General features: G+C 36.6%; 1 protein-coding gene across 1 annotated transcript in view; it reads right to left on the bottom strand.

The window, feature by feature from the left end:
• The window catches only part of NETO1 (neuropilin and tolloid like 1), a 68,797-nt gene that overhangs the window by 15,618 nt on the left and 25,654 nt on the right, over nt 1–27,525 (bottom strand). Inside the window, exons 5-7 of the mRNA XM_075084585.1 lie at nt 14,350–14,391; nt 14,103–14,230; nt 2,601–2,829 (exon numbers count right to left, since the gene is read on the bottom strand). Coding sequence (XP_074940686.1) covers nt 2,601–2,829; nt 14,103–14,230; nt 14,350–14,391 — 399 coding nt within the window. The remainder of the gene's footprint in view (nt 1–2,600; nt 2,830–14,102; nt 14,231–14,349; nt 14,392–27,525) is intronic.

Below are 27,525 nucleotides of genomic sequence, written 5' to 3'. Positions count from 1 at the left end.
TATTTTGATGATGTGAGAAACATTACTGATTTTCTGGCATAGGAAAATTAACAACTCCGTGCATTGTATGCCTTACCTTCAGACATATTTACAGCACCGTTGCTTTGCAGTTCATCACTGCTGGAGGTTTGGAAACTTGTAAGACCACTTTTTAGACACCGACTAAGAGACATGTATATTTCAAATGTATTCGGGGCACACTGATCAAACCATATGAAACTAACCATATAAGAAATCTCTTTAAGATCTCTCTGTTCTACACAAATGTCAAGTCCCCAGGAAACAGCTCTATAACAAGAATTAACCCTGAACAGACTTACACAGAAAGAAAACATTCCTCAGGCTACATAACCTGTTTCAAAAAAAACCCACTTCCACTTCACAGAGCCTTGTGCAAGGGAAGACTCACAATCTCAACAACTTAACTCCACACTAAGGAGAGGAACTTGGGGAGCTACAGAAGACACCACCTCCTGGTCCTTCCCACAGGAACAGTAAATACAGGAATTTTACTTTGTCATTCTCTCCCATGCACATAACCACAACAAAAATGTCATTTTCTATTTTATTGCTTTCTCAGCTCTATGTGAACAAAATAGCTATTTTCCTTTCTCTTTGTCCCCAAGTAGAGACACAGGTGTCTGTTCCCTGATGCACATCTCCCTGAAAGAAGTCTGTCATTCCTTCTCTTCCATGCAGATGCTCTAATTATTCCCACGTGCTCATGAATAATTTTGCAGTTTACGTGCTACGGGCTGTGTCTTGCAGTGGGCACACCGGACGCCTGCTCTAGCTGATTCCTGACAGCCAGCACCAGTCTGCGGCACAGGACAACACTTACAGGCAACTGACATGGCACAGAAAGTACAATCTGCATCACCTTTAAATCTTTCAAGTAAATTTCCAGCATTAAAAACACAGATGCAGTTTCTTCTACTATTTATGAGCAAGCTCTGTATACACATTTCAAAGCACAATTTAGCCATTAATAAATATTCAGCTTTTAGCACACAATGAATTTTCAGAATAAATTTACAGAAAACACGTCATGTTAATGTTTTCAACTTCCCTGTCAGAATACCATGCAGTATAAACTATCGTCTGTTTACAAGAATGGAGTAGCTCATAAGATGTAACGTGTCAGGTAAACATATTAGGAATACTATATGAGAAAAACCCACATTTTTCCTTATTTTCCTATAAAATATGAAAGCCTTGCAAATACACACTTATTCAAACCTTCATTTCATGTTAGTCATCACAGTGCTTCACTCTCCAGTTCTTTATATGCTGTGAACCTCCAGTGTCTATGCAGTTGTTTCTAAGGTAACAGATCAGGATGCCTTGTGAAAAAAATGAATCAGATCTTGAATATTCAAGACATCTCCAGTTGCAGAAACAGAAAAGGGCAGTATCATTTCAGTTGAGGGTTCTCAGTATCTTTTAGACTCTGTCCTGATTTACAGACAAGAAAAATGTAATCCACCTTAAGGCTGCAGTGTGAGACTACAGTGGTGTATGCAGTTTCAGGCATCTAGACTGTCAGAAATTTTTAATCAGAGCCATAATTAAGGAATTACGGAGGCTGTTCTCAACAGAGTCTCATTGCCTCATTGCAGAGTACACACACACAGAATACAGATGAAGAATGTGTTTGGTAGGATTGTGCCTTCATTCCAACCACTGACAACCGCACGGAAATCTTCCTGTCAGACATGTGATGCATAAACCAAAAAATACATTAAAAATGAACATGAATCAGCATGTGAAAAAAAATGCATATAGTCCTTCCTCAAGGAACTAAATATGCATTATTTCCATCAAAGAAAACAAATCAATATCTTTCACAGGTGATTACCTGAGTCAATCATTTTCAGTGAATGAGATTATTGGGTTTGTTGAGGATTTTTTTTTGGTTTCTTTGTTTGTTTAAACTGGCCAGAACTATCTTTTGCTTCTTTCAAGGACTGTTTTGCTTAATAAGACCAGAAATCTTATAAACATATGAATGCAGGCAAAGTGAATAGAGAGAATATTAACCAAAATGTCAAGTAAGGCTTTTAGAAAACTTCTGTGCTACCAAAAATTAAATACATTCTTTGCCTAACAACATCTGACATACATGTTTATTGATATATGCATTTTGGAATACGCACAAACACACCCACCATCTGTGATAAAATAATCATAAGGCATTTTTCAATGCCCATCATAATGAGATCTAACAAAATCCAATTCATAGAAAAGGATCATGCTTGATAAAAACCTTCAGAGCTGTATTATTTTTCAAGTTGTATAAGGGAAAACTGAGACACAGTGGCCCGGTAACTTTGGGATCTGATAAAAGTCATGGTCATACAACTGCACAGGTCATGACCGCTTGTACCTGTCTACCTGTCTCTGAATCCTGTGCTCCATCTTCTGTGTTACAAATTATTGCACACTATAAATGCTTGGAATGAAAACTCTTTCTGAACATTTTACATAGCTTGTTTGGGAACGTTCTTCAGTGACTACTCTGCATGAAGAAAACATTAACAGCTTTTGGGACTGGTATCATTTAAGAAACTGAAAGGTGGACACATTGATTAAGGTCTTACGTTCTTGGAAAGATGTGAAGAGCATCTGGAATCGACTGCTTCGACTGCCTTCATCTGCCCACATGCGGATTACACCGAGGCCTGTCCGCAGCATTACATCATTCGCAACAGTGCTGCAAAACTTCGCTTTTAAATCCTCCACAGAGCTGCTTCCGTCATAGACAGCTACAAAATTTCTTTTGCATTCATTGGAATTCTGCATCTCATAGTCCAAGAATCGCAAATAGATCTATGAAACAAACAACAAATGCCATGTGTACAGACATTTGAGGATGACTAAACAAATATTAAACACCTTTGCTCTACCTCGTTGGACAAAGACTACACAACACCACCATCAAAATAATTTTTCTGGTGATGCATAGGCCACTTCCCTTGAAGAGCATTAATACATAAACTGTGCATTATTTATACTTGCTGGTATTTTGTCTTGCTTCAAAGTAGAATCTAGTGGAAGATCTAGATATTTTTTTCTTCTTTGCGGTAAGGTCCTAATTTCCAAATATATACCTGTCTTTGAGAAGTATGTACAACAGTCCTTCAAGCTGAAGGACAGACAAGCTAGAAATTTCTTTTTTCGCTGGCTGGCACAATATTGCTGTATTACTTGCCTGACATGGAAAATAATAAGGCAAATAATTGCTGCTCCCTCCCCAGAGTCAATATGTGTCATCTTTTTGATAGTCTCAGCTACAGTGATTCAGGAACTGAGAATCTGGGAGCCAGGCAGAACTCAATCATTAATCGTTTTCTGTTTCCTGGAGCAATTTGGCCACCATCTCAGCTTTTCTAAACAAAGCCTTATGGTATATATCTTCATAATATAACAGGGCTGAAATCCAGCATGTTTCATGGAAACTGCTAGAAACCTAGAAATTTCTTAGGAAAAGTCTCTTGCATACAAGCTAAGCCCTCTCATAAATGTAATAGATGTATTTCCCTTTGCAAAGAACTCTTTAAATCTACCCAAAAAGAAGTAGGGGTGAGGAGAAAATGTCATTATTTAATATTCAACTCTATATGAACTTTAGTAGGGAAAACCACTCATTTTAAAAGCAATTGATAATACAAGCAACATAAAATATTCCAGTAACAGAGAAGGCAAATAATATTTTCAATAGACACATAATCAAACTACCAAGCGTACCCAGGAGACTTCAGGAGAATAACACAGAAGGGTGAAGCAGGGCAGAAATAGCATAAAAAGTCTGTAAGCATACACAGCATCCAGGTACATGTATCTTCACTTGAAAAAATAACAAAAGAAACCCCTCCACTGTATTAGACATCAGCTATACTTATTTACAAATAATCTTATTAACTTCAGGTAGTTCTTTACATGCACAGAACAATTGCTTAAAAAGCTTCTCTGGATTTGCATAAAGTACACAAACATAGCATATCCTAGTAGCAACAGGACTCACCACTTCACCTCATTAATATATTAAAGCTCTTATGGTTTGAGAATTATGTGCTACTAAGCAGCCTGCCACTGTTTAATAATAGCTCAGTTTTTTAAATGAGCCTTTTCAGGTAGTGTATTATGGTACATTTACATTCTTTGTTATGCTTTGCAACTGGCCTCTCTGAAAAGAATATTTGTAAAACAATTTTTACTAGCATATGAAATTTGGTATACTGAGTTTCATTTTGTTTGCCTCACCTTTTTCTAGCATGTTATTTCTTACAGTAATCCTTACTTAAGTTCCAATGTTCCCAGAAGAACTCAGAGGAATATATTTCAGTTAAGTCACAGTTAAGTGAATTCTACTTTCACCAGGTATCCTGGTTTTTAAATACTGTAAATTAAGGAAGCTGCTTGTACTGATCTCTACAAAAATGGAACAGTTAACAGCAATATACAAAGTAATATCCAGAGGGCAATATCTTATATAAAAAAATACTTTTGTAGTGTTTTAATTTTCATTTACTGGTTGCTCCACCTCTGCATTGGAATGAAAAATTACTGGAGTTTGGTCACCTGGCATTGATGAAATTTTCTCAGTGTCCACCACTTTTTATAGATCTGTTCTTTTGAAATGTCTTGCCATTTCCTCTCCTACTGGAGGACGTGCAGTTTCCGTTCCTGTTCATTCCTGTTCACAGGTCAGCTACTTCCTCGGTGAAGTCATACTTAAAGTCTTGCTTTGAATTCTGAAGACTTGTTGAGTGCAGAAAATGCATTTCTGAAGTTCCTTTTCACTGGCTACATCCCTTTACAAATCTCTTATTCTCTACCCTCTTCCTCCCTTCCCCAGGTACTCAGGCACTCGTGCTCCAAATCCTTGTTCTTGGTGTCCTTCAGCTATTTAGAGTATCTCTGCCTTGCTGATACCTGACTACTTTGGCCCCTTCGGTAAACCTCATCTTCAGTGTGGCTCCTGCTTTTTTCTGTTTATATAGCATCAGCCACTTCCATGGCCACCAGGCAGATGGCTGACCTTCACTGCCCGCTAATTCCTAGAAACTGTTATACCTCTAATAGGAAGTGTATGAAAACATGAAGAAATTAACAAGAACCAAGCAAAAATGAGAAGCAGAAGGCCAGTGAGGGAACTGCAGACAAGAATTTTGGGAACACAGCCATGCAGAACTGGAGTGAGCTTTTACTCCTCACTCTCATGGTTTGATAGGACCCACTTGTATTAGTGGCTCCTGGGGCCCAGCTGACACAGGCATGTTTTTGTCCTGCTGGAGCAAGATTATGCATGAGGGAGGAGTTATGGGAAGAGACAGAACCATGATACACACACCCAGCAACCGGCAACAGCTAGGACACACCAGAGAGCTGGTTCTGTGTCCTAGAGACCAGTCGTTCCTGCTCAAACAAGAGCATAACAGGCATTGTGAAACCCTGGCACCCAGTCTGTCCTGTGAAGCTGCTGAGATAGTCCATAGTCCACCTCTACATAACATTTCATTTAGAACAGAGGGTTAAATGCACGCCTTAATTTTCTTTCCTCTGTTCTCAGAAGCAGCCTGCTTCAGATGGGTGCTTTGGTGCTTACCAGCTTTGTCACAGGTAATGCAATAAAAACCTTCTGCAGCTGATTATATGCAATATTGTATACGCCTGACTGTTTTCCAGAAAACAAAGCATGTCAGATAAACGTCTCATAGTAAAGTGCAGAAGGCCTCCAACAAATTATTGTCATGAGTCATTATTTTTATGCCATATATGCTTATCATATGTACGCCATCTATATTTTACAATATACCATACATAGATATGATAGACCATACAGATAGAATGCAATATATATGTAACACAGTTTTATCTTATTCCACTTTCAGGAAAGCTCCTACCTACTCTAGAAAAAAAACCAAAAAAGCAACTTACTCCGACTGCAGAACAATAGTAAAACCATACTTTACCTAATTAGGGAACACTTGCTCTTATATTTGCTCACTTTTTCTCTATTTCTACCCTGCTGTCTTATATATATACACTTAGATGTACATTTGTATGTGTGTATGCATATATATAAGCACACATATATCTTGCACTGGGTATCTCATATCAGTATTGAGATGTAATTTATATCAGTTTTCATTCTTAGAAGAAATGTTCTTATCCTCACTGTGGTTATAAAATACCAGCTCTCACAGCAATTTCCAACATTCATCAATTATTCCTGATGCGTTCAAACAGATTGTTCACATAACAGTACAGCCAAAGTCTTACCTCTAAGGGCTTATCTCTTGACATTCTCTAGTGTCTGGTGGCATGCTAGCCTTATAAAATAATAAAATATTTCTTAGAGTAGCAGTTATAAATACTGAGAAGGAATAAAGAGAACGTTAACTTAGCATTTCATTTTGAGTTTCCAGTGAAGAGGCCAACACTTTTGCTTCTTCCCAAACCTGAATTCTGCTGCCAGGCATACCAGTTCATTCCTGTGTGTGATAAATTCAGCTAAGATCATAACATATATAGACTTGATAGGTGCTGGAATGACTGAAAATAAATATTTGAATTAAAAAATCTATGCCCATCCTTCAGAAGAAAGATGACACTTTCTCCAATGGCATGGAGTTTCATAAATTAGAGAAAAGAAATTCCTGATACTCTGAGGTGGGTTGGAGTTTCATTCTCATAGTCTTCTTTGGAGATGACTATTCCCACAACTTTATATGAAGTGATGAGGACTTGATACAAAGCTCACTGAAATCGGTGAGTATCTTTCCATTTACTTATTTGGATCAGACCTATGGATTAAGACTGCAGTGCATTTTTAAAAACTGGAAACTGATTACATAAACTGACAACTTGATATTGGATCAGATTTTATTTTAAAAATCTGGATTAATATAATTACATATGCACACCTTTGCCAATTTTTATTAGTTTATTACTATATATTTGTGATTGTTCCTGTCACTGTCTCTAAGACCTGCACTGGTAGAAGAAAATGACTAATAAATTGAGTTCCTCGGGGAAAGAATAAAACTGATTATATGACAAACTGTTATCTAATGCAAAATGTTCCTGATACATAGTTTTCTGAAATCAGTGGCAATATTCTCATTACTTTCACTGGTATGTGGACCTCATTAAAAGAAATTAAGCAGAAAGTAAGAGAAAAATTATCAATATTTCTGGTTATTTCATTTACTGATATCTTAGTCATTACTTCTACCAGTAGTGAATAAGAAACTCTGCTCCCCGAAAAGAAAACAAATGAACAAAAAAGAGGTCACAAACTCAAATGCCACCATCTGCCTTCATTCAGCATTTTTGCATTGATGCCAGTGAAAGCTTTTGAAATGTTAACATTTCTGTAGATACTGACACATTATATTAACATAATCAGGACATTCTTTTTGAAGAGAACATCTTATTTGAAAGAAGCAGCATAACTGCCATATCTTCTTTCACATTTTTGTTGTAAAGTTTTAATAAGACACTTTCCTCAAATCATCAATTCCACATTACTTAGAAGAACAGGCTGCTAGTGCACAAGTATTAGCTTTTACGGAGTATTGAGATGTCACTGCAAATGTCAATGCCATTAGCAACAAAACTGATAAAGCCTCACTGCATCTGTGGCATATATAATTTACACTCAGACACATTATATTTTAAATAATTGTCTTGTCACCTTTAAGGTTTGTATTGTCATCATAATAATGAAAAAGGAAATGCTGGAAAAGTTTTACTATTTTTTATTTAAATTTGAAAACAACACAAATCTCTGACTGCATATATTAGAAAAAAAAAGAAGGATTATAAGGTATGAATAATATATCACCTAAGTAAAATGGTCAGATTATAATCTCTTCATAATGAATCACTTTTGATGAGTTCTGCTTTTTAATCAATCACTGAAGGTTAGGGATGACAACATGATTGATCAGGCCAGTCAGGAAAAGCTTCAAACCATATCCCAGCATATCAGACTTAATATATGTGCACAGACATTCAGTCCCTTAAAACTAAACCAAATAAACAAAAAACCATTGTTCAACAGCCAGAAGTAATTTAGATGTAAGACAAAAACCACCTTTTCGTCAGGGCCTAACATCCAGATTTTCATATTCAGCTCCTAGGTTCAGTCAGTTCTCTTGTAAGCACAGGACTGGGTTAAACAGTCCTATGTCTTTCCCCATTGCTCAGTGATCAGTTACAGTGCCTGCTTTATTCTGCATCTTGTTCAGCTCTATGTGATTAACAAAGGACTTTCAAGATGATACCTCCAGTATTTAGGCCTGGGAAGCCCAGTTTTTTAAAGTAGATTGTGCAACACTAATTAATCTCCTTGAAGAGAAGAAAAGTATACCAGCCCAAAAAGCATATTACTAAAAACACTTGAATTTGTCTTCTAAAGTAGCCTGTCCTGTTGTTTGGATCCTAAACTTCTTTTTTAAAAATAAATCAGCATTACTTCAGCCCAAAAGGGTTAACCGTACATGTTCTGTTTGGGGTTTGGGTTTTTTTGTTTGTTTGGCATTTTTTTGACATTTTTGGGCTTGCTGTTACTAGTCTGGGACCATGCTGTGCAAACAGAGAACTACATACCTCATATTTTTCTCTCTGCTGGGGCTTGGAGAATATTGTCTGTCAAAGGTGACAACCTTATATGGTACCACTTCTAACACCCTGTGATTCACAGCCAGGCTCAGACAGTGAGTCCCCAATAACTGACATTTATTATAACTGTCAAGTCACCCTCATTTTTCTCTCATACAGCAGCAAAATGCTTGCAAGTGACGACATTTACAGCTCTTTGGTGCTGTTCTGCTTTTTAACACTGAAAACTGTAGATCACATCCTGATCCTACTGTTTTCTTTGGCAGATGTTTTATTACTTTCATCAGTAGCTTTTTTAAATCACATTTACTAACAATTATTTGGGTTGAGGATGCTGAGGTTGGTTATATTCCTATACCTGAACGAAACAGAATCGTGCTAACCTAAAAGTATTTTTTTGCCAGTGCTATTCTGGCATGTGTATTACCATGCCTGCTAGAAGAGATTCTACATGCATGATTCTACAGACATGTTTGCCTTGCATCTTCATCTAACAAAACTCTTTCAAAGAAGTGATTTTAATAGCTTGACATAGGTAAACAATATTTTCTACTTGTTTAAACATAATTTGTTCACCTTGTTCCAGGGATGCCATATAAATGTGTTGTGGTTTTTTCATTCATAACATTATTTGCATTATCTGTATGTTAGCAAGCTTCAGAGCTTCTTCAGAGAAGGAGCTCATATGAAGCCTGTAAAAGTGTCTCTGGCTATTAGGTTTTTCCAGTGTCTAAATTTCATTTTTCTGTAACATTCCAGGAATCACCACTCAAATGGCTCCTATTAAATTTGAGTGTACTTCTTAAAGCTTCTCTTCTACACCTGTTTAAGAAGCCTCCAAAAATTAGTCTGCCAGTGCTGACAGCTTAAACTGGTTTTATTGCATGTCTCATCCAAGAGCAAAAGTTTTCACTTCACATGTGAGAACAGAAAATGTTTGGTTTAGTCAGATTGTTTTATACAGTTTTGTAGCTCTGCAGTTTGCTTCACCATGTATTTCCTCCTAACTCTCTAGGAAATGCGTGCACAACAACCCAGTCTCTCTCCAGACTACAGTCAATCTGAAGTCAGGCACCTGAAACCGAAAGCATCATCTCTCTATTAGGCCAGATAAGTGGATGCAAGGCCCACCATGAAAACAGTGACAAGTGATTTAGAGCCTCTACCCAGTAGCAATACCTATCCTTTGTAAATATACAAGTGTCTTGGTCCCACTTGGGCTTTCGGCCTATGTTTGGCCTTGTGCCTCACTGCCCCAGCCTCATGCATCACTAAGCTGCTGCCCAGCTTGAGCTGGGACTGGCCCCATTGTCACGGGCAAGCCCAGCTACGACCACACCCTGTCCACCGTGGCTGGGCCTGCCCAGCTCTCCTCATCGACCATGTCCTGGCCCTGTGGCCATCCTCACCCTGGCCCCCTCCTGTGTGCTGCACATCCTCCTTCCTCTCCTCCCCAACAGCTTTGCTTGAAACAAACATCACTGCTCATAGGCAGCTCAGGTTTAAGGATAATGCAATAATATGTCAAAACTAGATACTCATTAATTAATGCTTACAGTTTCTTAAGCTTTTTGTTAAGTCTTGCATCCTATAACCTGTAAAGATTTATTTGCCCAGTAGCATGCTCAGGTGGGGCAGGAGAATTAGGCATCACTTTACCTAACTGGTTTACAAGTTCATTTTATTTCTTGTGGTGTACATACAGAGGGTAGCCTCACTATTTGCTCAGTTTAAATGTTCCTCTTGCTTATTCCTCCTGAATGGATGATTTCCACTGGACCAGATTCAGATTAATGCTTGTCCATCTGTAGTTTGGATGCTCTTTTCCAAGCTGCCCAGAGATTCTGATTATAAGCACTGCTTACTGGTTTTTCCCAGCATCAGAACATCACCTTTGTAAATGTTTTATTACTTTTACTGTCAAATCTGCTGTCCTTTCTTTTTTCTACAAAACCTCTCAAGGAACAAGCACAACACAACAGTACCATGCTAGGAAAGGTCCCCACCAAAGGGAGCACTGCCTGAGCACAAACATGCATTCTGTCCTCCTGGGGGGGCCTTGTCAAACTCTGCTGACACATCCAATATAGAAAAATATTTGTTGTTGATATTATCCTCCAACATTTCACCCTTAACAGAAAGGGAGAAAATACTATCATTCTTTTAATTTTCTTGTTTTCTATTCATAAATAGAAATTCTTTGCTTATCCACTGCTGTAGCCAATGATATCTCAGAAGTTTTTCTAATCCCAGTGCAATAGGCTTTTCCACCTCCTCCTTTGGTCTTTGTTCTACAGTGAAGAATTTTGGGATGGGGAGGTTCCTCCTGCTCTTTACTGTTCTGCATGGGTTGGCACATTTGGTCAGCAGCTCTTTTCTTCGTTTTCCGTTCTTGCCCTGATTACTGATTGAAGTCAGCTTCTACATGAAGTGCAGAACCCCCAGTATTTCTGAACTCCGGATTCACAGCTATCTTACCCAGCAGGAGCTGACTTCAAATGATTACAAGATTCACACACTTTGCAACCAGTCACTGTCAAATACAAGGCTCCAGGTCTGCACATAGACTGAAGTCACATTTAAACTACCTTCTGCTGTCTTCTGCACTTCCAAAAGTCAGTTCTGCATGCATTTTCAGCATTTTTTTTGTGCTGTATTTTAAGTGTGTGCAAGAAATTTGCTGTTCTCTGCCCGTTCCACATTGCTGAGTACAGAAGCAATGTTACACCCAGACTGTCGGTTTGAAGCTTAGGCTTAGAGATCTCAAGTTCATACTCCCTGACTGATCTCATTGCTTATACGTTGAGCTCAGACTTGGCTTGAATCTGGAATTGCAAACCAAGGAAGGGACTTGCGTCTTGCTTCTGCAGACAGTTTAGAGTGGATGAGCTTAAGCCAAATGAAATTGCAAGCAGACCTCATTCTGGCACAGTTTAATTAAGAAACTAAAGATGTAAAGATCCAACTGAAACTCTGTCTGAGAAACTCTGGCCTTTTAGGCATAGATCCCAGTAACAAACTGTGCAGCCTGGAGTACAGGAACATGTGGATTTTAAGACATCTGCTGAGTTCTTATTGTTCTTAGCAGGAGAGCCTGTTTTCATAGGTGCAAGCTGCCATAAATTAGAATGATGTCACTGAATTATTGTACTGAATATGTCATTAGTTCAAGGTTAGATAAGCACAAAGGAAGCTGACAGTAGAATATGAACAATAGAATCCAGTTCAATTGAATCAGGCCCATAAACAATCTTACCATAAATCTTACTTCATACATTTTTTTAAAAAAGTTATCTACTAATTCCTTAATATTTAAAATTTTTTTCAACCAGTGCCAGTATGGTGATACCATAACCATATGTGTGTATACATACATGTATATATTTGTGTGTGTGTGTATATATATATATGAAAACCACATTATGAAGGTTCAAGTGCTAAATTAGATTTACCCCTCGAAGATGAATCTAGGCTTGAAAACTGGTGTTTTTTTCCTAGCTTGCTGAAAAATCTTTCAACTCCATGTTAGGAAACACTGATGTATATCCTTTCATATCACCCTATCTTTCTACCCAGATAATTCTGTAACATGGAAGCAGCAAGATTCATCAAAAGATGACCCAGCCCACCCCTCTGCATAAAGGTAAGATTAGTAAAGTTCCTTTCATTTTTCATACATTGTTACCTAACCTGCACTTTAAAACCATTAGCAATGCTGGCTGAACAAACTTCCTTAACCAATCATTCCTAATCCCTTCCCTGCTGTTTGAAATTTTCTTCCCTAGTATCTAACCTGAATCTTTATTTTGGATTGCAGGACCATGACTTATTCTATATACATGGACATCAGAGCATTCCTTCCTTGTTGTAAAACCCTATTATTATCTGGTATCATGCTCCTTCACAAGACCTTCTAGATGACATTAAATAACTTTCAGTGTTTTCTAGAACTCTTTCATCACTCTCCCTTCTAAATTCTCTTCAGCAACACAACTAAATGCAAGTGTAGAAGTTCATGAAGAGCTAAACAATCTTTAATCTTCTATTAACAGTGGTAGTGTGGCGTTCTTCTGTTACACACTGTGTTTATTGTTATGTAGCTACACATGTTGTATTTTTACATCAGGACTGAAGTGTGCGTAAGTCCTACAGGTAAGTAAATATGGAATTTCTAGGAAGACAACCAAGCATAAATTGAAGTTAATACTATGGGACAACTTTATTGGTTCAGTTGTGCTGATTCTAATAAGCACAATTCTAATTTTGTGTTTACCTGTTTCCTTTCTACTAATACCTAAGTATATAACATATGCAATAATCATTCATCAGTCCAGTTATTTGCTACTTACTGTAGCAAAGTGGGAAGCTCATCTACTTAATTGGAAACCTCTATGAATATTGTATTTATCCAAAAGTAAAAAAAACAATATGAGATTAAAGTATATTCTGGAAATAATTTATCTGTAGTCCTTATGAGCCAACTGTTCAACTCATCTCCTAAACATTCACAGTAGAAAAATGCTGATACTAATGACTTTTCCTCTTCTGGAAACCCTTCCTCCTGCTTATTCAATACCAAATGCTGGAACAGTTAGACATATTCAGTACAGTCTGCTCTGAGATTATAAAAAAACCACCCCTTATCTGTTTAAAGATGGCAGAGATTAGTGGAAATATAAATTCTACCTTGTAAAACCTTTCCTGTCCATTAAAAGACAGCTAGAAAAAATACAACGTGCAGCTATCTTTAACACAGTGAATGAAAGTAGGTGGGAGGCACAAAGCTGTTATTGCAAAGAGAGGAGAAACGGTATTGTAGCCAGCAACAATTAATCCATAAAATAACTGATAAACCATGGATAAGAGAGGAACTCAAACAGAATCCAGGAAAAGATTTGTTAAATTCCTTGCAGGCCTCTCCTGCTTGTTACAAAGGTATGGCTTGCTGACTGTGGTGGGAGAGAAATGAGAACAGTATCTCTTTTTGTCTGTGGCTCTAAACCAAAGGAACTAAAGGTCTCATATAGAGGAACATGAATTTACCTTAGCTCCATTTTCACAGTTCCCAGATGAGAAACAATGATGACCTGAGGGAGCCAGCAGTGTTCCCTTAGTAGTCTCTCTATTAGGTATTTGAAATATATTGAAAATTAAAGTGATAAGATTACCTTCCACTTAAGAAAACACATTGATTCTTTAAAAATATGAGCAAAATTAAAGATGAATTTAAGAAAATTACTTATGGCACAAAAAACACATTAACGTTGCCCACATAATTATTAATAGACAAAGAAGGTTATTTTGGCTGAGGTGACAAATTACCTTTCCACAGCAGAAGGAAAAAAACAGTTTACAAATTCAAGCTGTAAAGTTATTAAACAAGATCTGACCGTACTAAGAAATGTACGGCATATTAGAAAAGTCAATTTCTTAAATTAAATGGCAAATCAGCAAGTGGATGAAGTACTGACCTTGGATCGGGGTGGTGCTCGGATGTACCATTTACAGTCTACTGCTTCAGTTTCAGAAGCTTTTCCTTCTTTGACAATTTGTACAGATTCCACAATTCCTTCAGGTCCTCCCATCTCAAACTCACAAACTGAATAACAAAATACCAGAAAAAATGAAACCTGAACAGCAAACAAAAATATTTTCTGCAGCAGAGTGCAAAGGCCTCCAAGATAAAAAAAACCAAACAAACCAAACCAACATACCAACCTGGCAATGGTTTCAAAACGCCAAGGTCCTTAAAATCTGGATCTTAAAAATTGAGAAAGAGAAAATTAGTTTTGTTCAATATCTTGGCTATATCAATGTGCTAAAATTTGACAATGCTCTTCAGTGTTATAATGATACAAATATTTATTGGAAATAAGAAATGTTTCGAAACTATGGCAACACACTAATTATTAATGCAGAAATTATTGATACTATCATAACAAGTTCTTTTCTTTTCTGTTATGAAGCCCTGCTTTTCCCTGTCTCTCTCTTTCACAAGAATGAGATCAAAAATATTTCTGCATAGAATGGCAAGCAATATCATCACACAGCTAACCACAAGATATTTTAATGCATCAGTCTAATGAAGGAGGATATATTTACAGATCCATTCAGAATCTTTTTGCCTATTTTGCATTTTGCAGTGTAACACCCCACTTAACTAGAGAAATCTAAAGTTTGTTCTGTGCTTATGAATACTCTGCCATCCCTACTGACAGAGAGGAGACACTTTCTTTGTAAGAAGCATCCATCTGGTCTTCCTGGAATAAATACCATAAGGATTTACCATGGAATACATTGTGCTAACAAGGTAATAAGTCTAAGATATGTGCTATTTTCAATCAGATAAACATGATTATAGTTACTGTCTGAGATATTTTGTATCATGCTTTTATAGCCAGGTATAACATATAGATGAAATGAAATGAGCATCTTAAACTTATGCTTCAACAGACAACTACCTATAGGCAAATCATCATTTCATAAAATTTGGTCCAGTTTGAAGATACTGTCCAAAACCAGAAATATGAAAAAAGCTAATGTATTTCAAGAGAAGATGACTTCTTCATAATAGTCTAGTCATGTCTGGGAGATTTTTATGTCTTGCACTGCTTTTCTACCTAAAATTAATGTTCTGCATTGTTTTCCTCATTTTCAGGAGAAAAAAAAAACAAAGCCAGAAAGAAATCCACTGGCCTTTACTTTTCTTCTGGAAAGTTGATAGGATCTGGTCTTCTAACACTTCAACTTACATAACTACATACAACCCCTTACATAACTACACTTAAACACTTACATACAAGCACTCTGCATTAAGATTCTCCTGAGCCATATACATAGGGCCCAGGCCTCAAAAGTATTGCACAAAAGGAAAACTGAGGTAGAGTTTGAGCCATGTAGTCTACTAATGGAACTGATCTTATTATTTCAGGATTGGGTCAATGTAGAAAAAGTTATAAATAAAAAAATTAAGAGACATTTTTGAAGCAGGAAATGTATCAAATGAAAAAAATCCCAACCCACCACCAAAACTGGTTTTCCCCACTAACCTTAGTCAAGCCAGGACAGTAAAAATCATAATCAAATAATATCCTGAAAAAGTCTATTGTTCTATAAACAAGATCAGCCATTTTGACCTGAAGAGTCAAAATGCGATGACTTCAAAAACTGGAGTTGTAAAATCACTTTTTAAAACTGTCCCTCTATAATCAGGCTGCTCCTGTTCTTCCCAGTTATCTTTTACAGTTACACAATATAAAATGTGAGTAAATACTCATGAACTTATGGGATTTCAAATAAAACTGAGTAGGCACTTAATATTAATTGTTAAGCAGTTCTATAGTTCAGCAGATAGATATGAAAACCAGCAACACTAAATGAATTACATTTAATTGAAACATTTCAGTCAGTATACTCAGATGTTGATAACTAGTGCTGAAAGCAAGATACTTATAGGAAACCTACTTTGTCTACTGGTTCAAAGTAACATCAAAACTATGTCTAGGGTAACCACTAAATTTTTTCCTTTTGCTGAGTTTGCAGGGATAACTCTGGTTTACTGAAAACACTCCACCACATTAGCAAAGTACAGAGGAGGAAAGGAAAAAAGGACCTTGACAAGATTTCTCCCATATGAAGGAGTTTTCATATAACGGAGTGCTAGTAGCAAGAATCCAGGCTGAAGTGTAATCTAGACCATGCAATTTGCCCCACAAAACAATTTTGAAGGTATGTTCTTATTTTTTAACAATACAGTAACATTAGTAACAACGCAAATAGATGTGCATAATCTGTTAAAATTCTAGAAATATGGTAGATCCTTCTCAGTTTTGAAAAATAATATTTTACCCACCTTTCTACATCTCAAGAGTGATACAGAAATAAAATCTATGACACTTGAGGTGATACACTTCATTAAACATTAATAGTATACCAATATTATTATAGTAAAAACAACCATCTGTAAATAAGGTATTATCAGAGATGCTGAAAATTCAACCATGTTTAAACATATTTACCCAGCAAAAGTCTGTTTTTTAAATAGTCTACCATTAAATAGATTATACTTTAGCAGCTCTTCTGTATGTAATTCAATCAAATTGTTATTGTCAGTCTGGCTGAGTCAGAACCCTTTTAATGATATCTAAACACTGACTGGCTAGATCTTCCAATAGACAGATAGTCCTGATGAAAATCACATTTCCATTAGGAAAACCTCCCAAGACAGGAAAATTTTGCTGTGAAAAATAAGATTGATCACCTATTATGTGAGAGAAAAACAGGAGTCAATAGGTCTTGAGGGGAATGCAGTACATATAAACTTTTTTATGGGGATCTCCTTAATGGGGAAATGAAGTGTGTAAAGAGAAAAACAGGAATTTTAATAAGAAATGTGAAAATGTGTAAAAGATATAAATGCAAGATCTTACATCCAAAAGAAGGTCTGTGGCTCTTTCCTGAATCATTGAATGTCCCTTTTAAACCGATTAAAACCAACAAAATAAAGGTTATCCAGAAATTCCCTTTGGTGATATATTACAACCTATTCCTCAAATAATAGATTCCTGCAATGTTTAGTTACTATAACCTTTTCTGTAAAGTCTCCGTGAAGCACATAATTACATTTGAAACTCCTTATAAGATGCAAAAATCTGTGCCAGGTTATTTAGAGGCACTGGCAAACAAGCAGAATGAGAAACTTTGGAGTGGCCCAAGGAGAAAAGGAGAAAATGGTGATAATCTTCAATATCCTCAACCAGTGAAAAAATCCAGTGGATAAGCAGGCAGTGAGGTGGAGGGGAAACCAGGCCCATGATGGTGACTAGGCTGAACAACCAGGCCCATGATGGTGGTGATCAGCAGCACAAAGTCTAACTGGAGGCCAGTGGTGTACCCAAGGGGTCAATACCGGGTCGATCCTGTTTAACATCTTTATTAATTATCTGGATGATAATGCAGAGTGTAACCTCAGCAAATTTGCTGATGACACAAAACTGGGAGGAGTGGCTCATACACCAAAGAGTCGTGCTGCCTTCCAGAGGGACCTCAACAGGCTGAAGGAATGGCCTCACAGGAACCTCAAGAAGTTCAACAAGGGGAAGTGCAAAGTCCTGCACCTGGGGAGGAATAACCCCCTGCACCACTATATGCTGGATCCACCCATCTGGAAGGTAGCTTGGAAGATAAGGACCTGGAGGTCCTGGTGGACTCCAAGTCGAACATGGACCAATAACGTACCGTTGCAGCAAATAATGTCACCAGTATCCTGGGAGTGGGGCGCATTAGTAGGAGTGCTGCCAACAGGTTGAGGGAGATGATCCTTCCCCTCTACCCAGCACCGCTAAGGCTACACCTGGAGTGCTGGGTCCAGTTCTGAGCTTGCCAGTGCAAAACTGACATGGAGCTACTGGAGACAACCTAGCAAAGGGTCATGAAATTGATGAAGGTACTGAAGCATCTCTCATAGGAAGAAAGGCTGAGAGAGCTGAGACTGTTCAGCCTGGAGAAGAGAAGGATCAGAGGTGATCCTACCAATGTGTATAAATACCTGAATGAAAGGTGCAAAGAGGATGGAGCCAGGCTTTTTGTCAGTGGTATCCAGTGACAGAACAAGATGCAATGGGCACACACTGAAACACAAAATGTTCTGTCTGAACATCAGGAAACTGTCTTCCACTGTAAGGGTGACTGAGCACTGGTACATGTTGCCCAGAGAGGTTGTGGAGTCTCCATCTTTGGACCTATTCAAAAGCTGTCTAGACATGGTTCTGGGCAAGCAGCTTTAGGTGACCCTGCTTGAAAAGGGAGTTGACAAGGGAGTGGACAAGATGACCTCCAGAGGTCCCCTCTAACTCCAGCAATTTTGTGATCCTGTGATTCTGTCACGACTAAACACTGGAATGGGCTAATATTGAAATAACTATTTGAAAGACAAATCTAAAGTAATAACAGGGATTAGACAAATCTCTGCCTCAATGCATACTTGTTTTGGTGGAGCTTGCTTTAAGTCAGGGCAACATATATATCCAACCTAGAGAAGTCTGTAATATTTAGGACTGGTTTCAGATGAATCCACTAGGTCTTAATGGGAGCCTCTAAAGGCTGTGGATGCTGGCTCTGGGATCTATTCTATCCTGACCATGGAAACCATGCTATGTTTCTTTCTTTTTAGTTTCACTGTTAATATGCACAAAGTCTGGCTTTTCTAGGCAGCAGGGAGGCATGGAATTTAACTGCAAAAACAAGAGGACAGTTGTAATGAGGTACGGCACCTGATTGCTCAAAAATTTTATGAAATAAAGAGAATGGTAAATTGAAAAAGGATTGTAGGTTAACTGGATTAACTCTTCAAAAAGTAGGTAAATGATTTTGTTTAAAAGTAAACTGCAGCATCTTATATGGTTGCTCAGCTGTGGCATATCCACATAGAAACATATTTGCCCACCTGTGCACACATGTATGCATGCACACACTCTAAGTCATTTGTACAGAAAGTGAAGTTGTTTAAAATTCTATTACTTGAGTGATTTCTGTGACAGGTAGATAGTATCTAACAGAAACGGGAAATGCATAAAGTTCAAACTAATTTCTAGCAACAAGATACTGTGCTGTTAAGTATTATTACAAATCTGTTTTAAAAGTTCAAATTTTGAATAAAAAATCCACAGTAATCAAAACTGGTCAAATTGTCTTCAAAGACAGATGCCACAAGGCTTTTAAAAGTAATTTTAATTCATACAGAAAAATTGTAGTATTTTCCTTCTTACAAATACACAAATTCGTGAGTAAACGTCTCACATTTTATTCATCAGTTTCCTTAGCTTTTCATATAAAGTTCATTTTGGCATCTTCTTATATTGTCAACATCAAACTTGTTACTTGTAGGAACAATAGATATCTCACTCTTGGAAGTCAAATGATTTAAGTTCACAGATGCTTCAATCTCTCTTTTAACAATAATGGAAGATTGAATTAGTATGTTCCTTAGCATATGTGGACTAGAATATACTTAATAACACAGACTTTTTTATATCTGAAGTACAGTGTATACAGTGAAGAATGTGAGCAATTACTGTATGGTCAGAAGTCAAGATGAAGGAAATGTCTACCACAAAATCCTGGTGCAGATATGACACCTAATTGTGATTAATTTTTGAGTTGGTTTTTTTTTTCTGTTCTTCTATAAATGAGAAATGAAGGAATTATTTGATCAAATACAAAGGGTTGATGTTTGAAACATAAATGAGTTTTTGCTCTCTGTGAATACAAAACACTCCTTTTTAGTGGGTGTACACACAAAGTAGTCACAATATGTAGAAACCATATTTCCTAATGATAAATAGGAAAACTGTCCATTTTCACTCATTAAACAGACTGCTGTAAATACATCTTTTAATTTTCCTATCTTTGAATGACTAAATAGGCATTCAGCATTGACCTATCAATATTTAATAAATTTTACCACATGCATGTGGTCCTCTGTCATAGAACTAATTAGATACCTGATTTCACATGTAACTGCTCATAGAAAAGTAAAGATAATTGTGCTATTCAGCAAGCCACCAGTTATTTATTTTCAAGTCTATGAAGCTGGGTTCTTTTGCAATGATTTCCTAATTGCCTAATTAGGCTAAATGCCTAAACCAGTCCTGCCCTCTTGAGGGGTGAAATATAATTCTCTGTAAAAGCAGAGCTTGCAGGCCTCAGTACAGAACTGCAGGATTATTCTAAGGTATTTTATGTGGTTGCCTCCTAGTATTCAATGAGACAGTAAAAATACTGGAAGGTGATGACCAGAAGATTTTAAAAGCATATAAATCTTCTCAAATAATCACTAAAGTAGTTCTAAAGTAGGATAACATTTTTATAAGTAAACATTTTTTTGTGAGGTGTACAAACAAAGGCGACTTAGCTATTCTGCTGGAGAAAGTAAAGGAAAAGTATCAAGTAGAAAAAAGTACTAAGTAAAATAGATGTGCAAAAATACACAAATTATCTTCCTGTTTGCCAAAAATGAAATTTGTTTTGATGAATCTTTTCAACTCTGTAGTCTTGTTGCATCTTCCATATAGATGTCTACATCTGTATTAAAGATACCAAAGAATCTTGAAAGAAAGTCTATAATTTGCTAGACACCCTGAAAAATAATTTTATAATAATTATAGCTGGCAATAGGATGTGCTGTATTTGGTCTTTGTTTTCTGTGTTCTTTCTTTTAGGACAATATTGTGAGCAAGGGCATCTATTTAGGAGGCTGCATATTTGTAAGCTAAAACAATGCTTCTCAAATTTTTCACTCCTTAGCACAGTCATGAAAGAACTTAAAGGTTGTAAGTGCAAATATAGAAGTGAATGTGACTCTTGCAATTCACCTTGAAGTTCTATCTGCTATTAGATCAGCAAGAAGTCATATGAAGCCAAATAAGCCAAAAAAGTTTTGTATTCTGGAGAAGTTTGAGAAACACTGTTTTTGAGGTTGTAGGTCCACAAGGAGACACTACTTTGTCTTGCTTTTGGTGATCTGACCCACAGTAAGGCGCACTAAAGCTACCATTTGTCTTAGGAAGAAATGTTATAAATGAATGTTGCAAGCAGTAGGTGAAGTAAAATCACATTTAGAAAAATACAGTCAACCTGCTCTAGTTACTTTAACCAGATGCCATATATTGTTGTAATAACACAAAGTGCTGCCCAGAAGTCTGATTTCTAAAATCTTTTTTTAGTCTTTTGTCACATTTACTAATCGCAGCTCATACTCACAATAAAAGTAACTTTATAGAGCAATTAATATATTATACTGATTTAAAAACTGCACAGATATGGTGAGCTCATTAAGACGACACACACTGCAAGTGTTAGCAATAGCCAGACATTTGTATACAAAAAATTAATATTTGTTTCTTTAACATGTCTTTGCATAACTTCTTGCTAAGACTGGTCAAACTGAGCAGACAAGTGCCTGAATGAACTCCACTGGAACAGACCACCTGGTTACAGAGGTTGCACCTAGATTTCCCTTTTCATGCACATAATGGCAGGTTTTGAGATCTTAGCCTGCTTGCCTCCTTCGTCTACTCTGTAAGCTGTTTAGAGTAGGTTCTTTCTCCAGTATAAATTTTGTATGAATGGGAACCGTATTAGAAGGTAAGAACACTCATGAGAACCTCAAATGGTGCTTGGACTATTTGGTATGTGCACCTAAATCCCAGAAGTGAGAAGTACTTCTTGGAACTGACCTAGTGAAGAAGGAGAGCAAGAATGGGCAACAATGTCATACTCAGGCTGGTGAGTGGAAAGGGGAAGTCTGGGAGCCTTGATGATATGTGTGGGATTATTTGGCGGTCATTTTTATTATGTTAAATATTTACACTAGCAGCTCAGTGCTGCAGTTAGGTATCATATTCCCCTTATGCAGCACACTTTGTGTGGAAACATGGGGAAAAATGATCTATGACAAATATTGCAGGGGCTGCATATACCTTTATCTGCCAGTTGCCCAGAAATGTGTGAAACAAGTCTGAATGAGCTCAGGAGCCCACTTTATCTGAGCAATGCAGCCTTGCTGCAACAGTGCAGCTGACGTGACTGGCAGGACTGGCTATCAGTTAAGGGCAGCACCTTGTATGCGTCTCCCCAAGATAATACCACAGTAGCCTCCTGTGATTGACTAATGGTCTCTGAACTTGATTAGGAAGAAAGATATGCAATGTAAAAGTGCTATGAAGCTTTTTCTGAATTATGTTGAATATTAAGTATGGCCTAGTCATGCAATTTCAGCACAATACTACTAAGGCCTGGGATTTGTCTCACTGGTTATGGGTGACTCCTAGCCCAGCCCAAGGAAATAACACTTTAAATTCATGACAGAAGCATAGGGAAAAATGATCCAGAGGGTTTAGCCACAACTAGTTGGTAGGCATTATTTTTTCAGACTGAATAAATGTATGCATGGTTATTGCTTTCTACCATTGAGTGCTAAATCTGCATATCCTTTTCAGAGAGACCAATCATGCTGTATCAGTCCATAGAGTAGATTTCCCAGGACAGAGGGAACTTTTGGGATTAGCTTGCTTATTTCAAGTAACCTTTGTTATTTTATCATAGGAGAAATTCTTTCTTCTAGTTTTACCTCAGAACATTCAACAGAATTAATACATTCACTGCAATGTTCCCAATTCTTTTGAAGAGCTAACAGCTTTTTCAGCTATTATAGTCAACAGAATGTATTACTTGTGCTACTTCCAATAGTACTGAATAACCTGTAGTTGACTGCACATTAAGACACATTTCCAATGCAAACAGAAACATCAGCATAGTGTTTATACCTACTATCAGTCCCCTGCTGTAGCTGGTCGTGCCAGCTATGGCATGTATGCTATTGGCATCTTTCTGAAGACAACTGCATCTCACATGAGAAACTCAAATATCTCCTCTACTTTCCACATGTGAATAGTTCATCATCCACTTTTACAAGAGATTTCTTGCACTGTCCCCAAATATTTTTCCCTTACAGCCTAGAAAAGCACCAGGTGGACTTTAGCTAAAGTGAATAACCATGTCAGAGAGCACTGGAAGGGAACCGAGCTGTGTATGTAAAAACAACTGATTAGTAATCTGGCCATTATAAGATACCAGAAAGAGATGGACTAGACACAATACTGCAGAAAATATGATCCTTAGGGTGGAAACAAGTGAAATAGCCATAAACATAAAGCCATTCATTGGTTTACTGTGCAACTGCTAGAGTTTTGAAAGTTATTGGATGAATAGCGTTGTAGTGCTCTCCTATAACAAAGTCTTCATATGATTCCAAAAGTCAATATCACAGGATGTTTTTAAAATGTATTCTATATCCAGAGGAGAAATCTGTTGGTGTTTAGGATCAGAGGGAGAATTCTAGGTTTTCATCCCATTGGAGCCTGAATGCTCTTTTCAAAAGGAAAAATAAAAAAAACTAGAACATATCAAAAGAAGAGTGAAATTCATTTGTTAAACCAAATTATCAACTCTAATTGTAATTATATGTGCCCACCACAGGCACTTTCAGAGAACAAGGGGAAGTCTAAAAGCCACATAGCTCAATGAATTGCTGAGAAAGGCATATCAACACGAAGTCCCAGAAGCAACTGTGGGAAAAACGTGCCTTTTGTCCTGTCTTTTTAGCATCCATAGCAGTATAGCTTTTAGTGATACCAGAGCTTTCCTTCTTCTCCCACTACTTTTAGGAGGTTTCCTGCCTAGAAATTGTCCTTTCGGGTAGCACTGAGCTGTTGACCCCAGCAGTTTTCCCAAATGTACAAAGCCCTCTTTACAGAACAAGAAGATGGGTTTTCATCAGCTTTAGCTAAAGATTATACTGTAGAGATTCCCTGGAGATATTCTTGCACTTTCTTTTTTTTCTTCATCTTTTTAACAGCATAGGGTAGCAGGTTTCTCTGAGGAAGAGTTTCAGTATAGTCCAGTTGTTAGAAAGAAAATAACTCTGTATGATAAACTGTGAATTCCTACTTAAATTACCTACAAATTTATGAATTTTACATTTCATTATACAAGATAAGCTTAAGATATTTAAAGTATATAAATGATATATGGGAAGGGAGTAATAACCCTTCCACTCTTTCCAGTATTATGAAATTCAACTTCTCCTGCGATAACAAGAGGAAAACATTTTGATAAATTTTTGGTTAAGTAAGGTTTTGCAGCTAGGTTTTTGGCCTTACAGTTCATCTGCTTCCTGTTGGTTACAGCTTCATGAGTGACATCCCCTTTTGTTCAAATAGATAATTTTTCTCCAATTTCATGCAATTAAAAGTGTGAGAGAACAGTCCAAACCACAATTAATTGCTAATGCTGACCTAGCATAAACATAATCTGTTAGAAACAAGACACTAGGTCAGCTGGGACTTTTATTATTTTGATGAGGAAAGCCCTGTTGTAAGCTTTACTATGTATTTGACTGAAACAAACATAATTCATACCAACCCTAGCCCCAAATGGTTTCCACTTAAATTAATGAATAAAGATTGTTTCTCATCAGTAACAGTAAAACATGTTTTGTTATAAGCTCACATAATAAAATCAACAGGATGGTAAATTCTAAATAAAAGGGTATTGTCTTCAACCTTTTTACCTTGTTCTTTAAACAACAAGTTCCTTCTAATGGAGCCTCAGTCCTCTTTGAGTATCATTTATGCCACACACTGTGTTCACTAACCAATTGTCAAACTAGTTTGTCATGAACATCAGCAAGCAAATAGGTTTGTGGATAACTGGAGATCTGTAATCTAAATTTTGAATAGAGTTAGATTTGTGCCTAAAAGAACTCAGTTACCACTGACTTTTCCATACCCCAGAAACTCCAGATCCAGGTATCCCTAAAAAGTGATTATGTTCCGTATAGATTAGTAAATTTTTCATTCTATTCTTATAACTTGGGAATTTAGATTAAAAAATCATAGTTTCCATGGAATTTAACAGATTTGCAGTTTTTCTCCTCTATTCAAAAGGTACCAGTCTGAAGCAACAATATGATTTCCACTTAATTTACTCACAGTTTTAATATTACTTCTAACTGAAGCAGGTTTGGAACCACAATCTGAGCTGAATTTAGCAGTTGATTTACTGAGTGCTACACTGATTGGCTCAGCCTCATGTCTACTTTATAAAATATCCAATATTGCAATTAACTGGCTGAAGAGACTGGGAAAAGATCAGCAAAGTGGGTAGTGATTAGAGATTGTATAGTTCTTCTGTTGATGTGTTAATATTTAGAAGAAATGAGGTATCAGGACAGTTTTCACCTTCAGCAGCAGCAGGTCAAACATGATGGTCAGTCACAGCACTCAGGATTTTTAAGTATGGGTCAGCCGCTTATCCAACAAGCAGGCAATAATTAAATTTCATTTGACCAGATCAAGTTTTTGACTGCCAAACAGCAGGATTTTTCCTAGCTTGATTTGAAAGAGCCATTTAAAGCTCTAGTGATAAAAAAATTCAAATATAAATAAAGCATTTCATTAAAAAGTACTTGGTAAATCATTGATCTATGTGTATATTGGAATATCACTGGTATGTAATATTCTGGAATACAAACAACTATATTAATGCTACAAATTATCCTTGTGGGGAGAACTCATACAATTACACAGATTCAAATTATCCAAATGTGATTTTTAAACTACTAAGTCGTTATGCATTTTATTAAAAAACCCAACCTATAAGCTTATTTTATATAATTTCAGTATGGACTTTGTAATCGGCAGCAGTTAACAACTGTCTAATCCACATAATTAAATCAGCATTAAAAAACAAAATATTTTTTACAATAAATTTCTGCATTCTCTTTTAGTATTAATTTTCACATACAGTTGAGAAATGAGCTACAGGAAAGAAAAGAAAGGAAAAAAAATCAAGAGAAAACAAGTGGTATCATACAATCTTTTATTAACCCACATATTGCAACCAGCAGATTTGATAACATTGTCTCTTGAGCTTCAACTATCAGATAACATCTGGCAAATGATGTTTGTAAGTCCTGTTACACAACATATTCTGGCTTCTCAGTGTCATCTAGGGGACTGATATGTGACTAGAATAACACACTTCACACTGCCTGCTTCTGTCGTTCTAGTACAAATTTTAATAACGGATGTGCCACAGACATCAGTTTATTTGAATCTGAATTCTCAGAAAATATTTGACAATTCTGTTCTCATCATCTTATTCATGACTCAAGCAATTTTTCTTAACACAAATTCCTGGATATTAGATGTAGTCTTGACATCAAAGTATTCAAATAAACTTCCTGTATCTCCAATGCGTAATAATCTCTGAAGCAATATTTTAAGATGTTGATCAAAAGCATTTGCTTACTTACTTTCACAGTTTTGCAATTAATTTATTCCTTTCAATAGCATTCTCAACTGTTTGGTAGATTTCATCACACTAAACATTAAAAAAATTTTAATCGAAAGTCCAGTTTAGACTGTGTAGCACAAACCAAAAATTTTGTTTCACTGAAGTTAAATTCTCCTCTACAAACGTATTTGAGGAAACACTAATGTCAGACACTCATTTACCTAGTGAATTGTAGACTATGCTGTGATCACGTAAAAAAATGTGCATTTGACATAACTGAGAGGAGTCTTCAGAGCAAGAGTAATTTGAGGGCACTGGATTTCTCATTTTCAAAAATATTTGGGTACTTGAATATATGTGGTGTTCATTATATCATGCATTTTTAACAAGAAACAGAAAAGATCTGTCTTGAGAATTGCTCTCTAAGGGCAAAAGTAACTTTGCTAACGGTAATGTTACCTGACTTAATTATAAATGGCTAGCATATTTTTAATGAAAGGTTCTTAATTAGACCGTATGTCCATACAATTGCAAAGTACTCTTAGATTGGGTATATCATGGAAGATGAGAATACAAGACTAAACCCAACCTGCCTGACCATGCATCCAACTTCACTGGTATGAATAGAAGTCTCATTCTTAAACCAGAAAAGGATTTTGTCTGTTTAACTGAAATCTCTTCTGTATTATACAAAGTTGTACATAATGCTTTTATGCATCAGATTATACTAGTTAAATAAACACTGGACTGCAGCAAAACCACTTTGAGAAAAAAAATTTAAAACCTTAGGAAGACAAGAAGGGTTAAGGAATCTTGTAGCTTCATTCAGTAATTATAAATGCAAGTTTTGAAATTAGTTTTAAATATGTCCTTACAGTAATAAAATAAAAATATCACACTTTTAGTAATAGAATTAAATTTATAGCAAACAATGAGGTTTTGTGTTGTTTTTTTGTTAGCTAAAGGGGAAAGAGAAGGCAGACAATACAAATTCAAAAAACGTAACTGCAAGATATGAAAGTGCAGGTCCACAAAGAA

This window comes from Phalacrocorax aristotelis, chromosome 2 (genome assembly GCF_949628215.1).
Source record: "Phalacrocorax aristotelis chromosome 2, bGulAri2.1, whole genome shotgun sequence".
Taxonomy (NCBI): Eukaryota; Metazoa; Chordata; class Aves; order Suliformes; family Phalacrocoracidae; genus Phalacrocorax; species Phalacrocorax aristotelis.
Note: the sequence above shows the minus strand (reverse complement) of the source record. Positions and strands in the feature narration are given on the sequence as shown.